Source organism: Nicotiana attenuata, unplaced genomic scaffold (genome assembly GCF_001879085.1).
Source record: "Nicotiana attenuata strain UT unplaced genomic scaffold, NIATTr2, whole genome shotgun sequence".
Classification (NCBI taxonomy): Eukaryota; Viridiplantae; Streptophyta; class Magnoliopsida; order Solanales; family Solanaceae; genus Nicotiana; species Nicotiana attenuata.
In genome coordinates, this window is record NW_017671234.1 from 220,425 (window position 1) to 224,471 (window position 4,047).

Consider the following 4,047-nt stretch of genomic DNA (forward strand, 5'->3'; position numbering starts at 1 on the left):
GATGCATCTATGGTTCGCGCCATTCGACCCTCTGGCAGTGCACAGTTTAATATTATATCGTACCGGGCCGTACGACCTAGGCACAATGTGCACATGTTATTTATGTGGATTCTTTCCGTGTTTTACTCTGCTTCAGTGCTTTGAAAATATAACTAATTGCATGACATGACTGAAATTGATATATTGTTAAGAAGTAATATCTTGTTTCTTCTTGTTCTGGGACTGCCATTATATTCATGCTATCCATGCTTAGCTTAACACTTAGATATTATTATTGACCCTAGTAGGTGTCAAGTCGACCCTTCGTCACTACTTCTTCAAGGTTAGACTGGATACTTGCTGGGTACATGTTGTTTATGTACTCATACTACGCTTATGTACTTAACTGTATAGAATCTGAGGCAAATGCATCTAGTTACCCGTCCGGCGCGCATTCCTGATCAAGGTCTCACGATGAGATGCCCCTTCTGAGCCGTTCAGCAGTATACCGGAGTCTCTTCTTTTGTTTGTTGTTATGTACTGTCTATTCTATTTCAGGCAGTAGGATAGTGGTATTTTTATATATTCTACTAGTTGCCCTAGTACTTGTGACACTAGTTCCTGGCACACACTTTGTAGCTTATTATTTTGGATTATATTTCTATTATTATGAACTTGTTAATTATCGACTGTCTAACATTTAAGATTTAGTAAATGATGGAATTAGTTGGAAAAATAAATGAGAACTCACTAGTCGATTAGAGTTGGCTTGCCTAACAACGGTGTTGGACGCCATCAAGACCTACGATGGAATTTGGGTTGTGACATAAACAATTGAACTAGATAGGTTGAATAAAGACAATACTAAATCAATTCCAATTTGTCGAGCCGTGGAAGCAGCTGCTAATACTTGCATTATAGTTGGCTGTCTACATCACACTCCTTGGAGTGCGACCCTTTCCTGGATCCTGTGTCAATGCGGGATACTTCTTCGAGTTACTCCTAAATTGATCTTTCCGCACAAATTTCTAAAGAGGGAACAGAATAAATAGCAACACAAAATGATCCTATTTGTGCAAATCTCCCTAATTTAAGAAGTAAAAAAAAAGACAGCCTAGTGCACTAAGCTCTCGCTATGTGCGGGATCCAGGAAAGGATCAGACAAGTGCAACAAATTTGTTTGGTGAAACAATAATAAAGGTGCGCGTCAAACCATCTATCGTACTCCTTACATAGGAAACATTATTACGTACTAAAGAAAAGAAGAGAAAGAAAACATAAGATTAGGCGGCATTAGTTTAATGGTTTACCTCAAAACTAAAATAAAACAAAATATAATGAGGACAGATTAATTTGCCAAAAGCAAAAAATTATTCCAACGATTTTATATCATGCACTATGAAGGCCTTATCTTAAATTGAAACTTCCGTGCAAAAATAGAAGGCTGAAAAACAATCAAAAACCACCCAAAATACAACTCATGGAAAAACACAACAAAATAAAAAGTAAAGAAATATTTAATTAAATGCAAATCAAGAAAAAAAAAATGATGAACTAGAGCAATTTCCAACACTCGTACAACTTAATGTGGACGCGAAGTCGAAAATAAACACTTCCTTCAAATGCATCAGTGCTCAAAGTTGCTATTCCTCTAGCCATGAAAAAATCACCAGTTCCACCAATTACTGAAATATCCCTAGTTTTGTTCATCAAAGGGTCATGACCAGCAAAATTCAAGCTTCCTTTATAATCAGTATTATTGAACACAAAAGAGAAACCAAGCCAAGAACTAAAAGTGTCCATTTGATCGTAAAAATACATGCCTTGTGCCCTTCCAACCGGGGGTGAATGTAAATTGTTGTCAAGCGTAATTAGATCATTAAACACAATTAAGTCCCCAAAATTGTTAGGACTTGCCATTATGGTCCTGTTTCCCCATTCTGGTGCGTCAATTATAGCTGAAGTCGCGTTTTTATAATTTTTACCATTGTAAACAATGTCATGAAAGTAAAACACCATTTCTTTACAAGGAGTGCGAGCACGACGAGTGTAGCTCTGTGCAGAAATGGAGAGAAGAAGAATGCATAAAAGTGTAAATAATGACTTAGAAACCATTGTTATACAAAATTTGGAGAGAAAAATAGCTCTAATTTGCTTTGTGGTGGGAGGGACTTGCTATTCTTGGTCTCTTTATATAGAAGAGTGTGTGTGTGTGTTTTAATAAAATAAATTAAAAGGTAACTAAGGTTTTGGATTATTAAACACCATGCTTCCAAAATAAGGATAGTGATGTGTCTCAACATTAATATATTTGTTTTATTAATTAACCCTACATGTAATAAAAATATTGATCAGTTCCGACTTGTGAAATGCTTTCCATCTGTTGAACCTGCTTTCAGCTAATACGCAGCTAAAATATTGCAACTAGTGCATATTAATTATAAGTTTGATGATTCATTACATTATTACATGGAGTAATGTGGAAGTAAACAGAGTCAAGATACCTTGACCACAGGTAGGGGTGTCAAATGTTCGGGTTGGTTAATTTTGGGCGGTCAAAATGGACTGAGTCAATAAATGAACGGATCAATCATCCACCCAAAAGTTACTTGGACTTTGGGTCATAGCCCAACTCACTCAACTCTTACCGTTAATATATGTTTTTTCTTATGAATTGTTTAATTATCAAAGAAGTCTTTTTATTTTGTTTTGGTCATATATAACATATCAAATAAAAAAAAATTATTTTAAAGATATTTTTGCAAAGTTATTCATGGATCAATTGGGCTAATAATCAGCCTAACTTTAGAGGGGCTGAAATGGTCTGAGTTCAACATATGGGCGGGTCAATGACCAACCCAACGTACCTTGGACAGATTGGAAGAGTTAAATGGGTTTGAGCTCAAATTTTCATCCCTAATCACAGCTCATAGTGTCACTAATTCGTTGGATTAGGAGAGGAAATATTGAAATATTCCTTAATTCAAGTAGATGTACGTATTTCACTTCCATAAACAGTATTTCGATTGTAGTAATTGTTTAAATATTTGCCTTATCATGTTTTGGTGCTTCGGGTTATAGACTTGGGTTAAGATTCAGTCCATCAATTACACTTCCATCCAATATGTTTCGGTGGAATATTTTTGACATATTTTAGTGGACAAGATTTATCTGACTTTAACTATAACTTACTTTCTTCTCTCACTTGTCCATGAAAATTCAAAATCATTCCGCAACGTGATCTTGGATAAATAATAATGCCACAGGAAAGTATGAAATATATAGTGTCCTAAATGATAGCAGGGTGTTCTGTGTACAGAATGTCATGTGCATATTGATTAAAATTACTTTAGTTGGCGTTTGGACATAAAAATTGTAATTTTTGATAAATATTTGTACTTTTGTGAATGGGAAACTTTTTTTCCCGGAAAACTTGAATTTTCTTGAAAAACTCATTTCGAAAAATTACTAAAAAAAACTTATACAAATTTTTATGGACGTACACGTTTTTAAATAAAAAGAAAAAATGATAGATGAAAGTGTATACGGTTTAATCGAGCTTGCTCTTTTTTATGCATCTGATCGAGGGAGGAGCGTGATTAGCCGAGGATCGGCTCCGATTTATATCAAACTATGGTGCAGAGTTAGGTTGTCAAGCTCGAGACCCTGAGACCAATTAATATCGAGACCGACCAAAATCGAGACCAACCAAGATTGAGATCGACCAAGATCGGGACCGAATAAGATGGAGATCGAGGGTAGCGTACTGGGTCGAGCAACGGAAAGACGAAATATCTGCAATTGGGCGAGGATCACGGCGCAGATCGCGGCAGGTATCAAGAAGAGGCTGATTAATTAGCCAATAATAGGACTTTTTATTGTATTTAGAATTGTACCAAGGGTAGGATTCCCCTACTATATAAAGGGGTCTGATCATTTGTAAAAGGGCATCATGTTCACGTTACAAAAGCAATATATTCACTCTCTCTTAAGCTCTCAATATTTCTGTCGCTTTGTTCATACTTTCCGGCGTAATATTCACTTGGTTCGAGGGCAACCTAGCTCAAG

The 4,047-nt window shown here is 35.9% G+C and overlaps 1 protein-coding gene across 1 annotated transcript; it reads right to left on the minus strand.

Annotated features, from left to right (window-relative positions):
* Positions 1-1,371: 1,371 nt before the first annotated feature.
* On the minus strand, positions 1,372-2,154 carry LOC109206894 (disease resistance response protein 206-like). The gene has a single exon (XM_019369760.1). It carries the CDS (start codon positions 2,092-2,094, stop codon positions 1,534-1,536), a length of 561 nt encoding a protein of 186 aa, XP_019225305.1. The 5' UTR covers positions 2,095-2,154; the 3' UTR covers positions 1,372-1,533.
* Between the last annotated feature and the right edge of the window lie 1,893 nt (positions 2,155-4,047).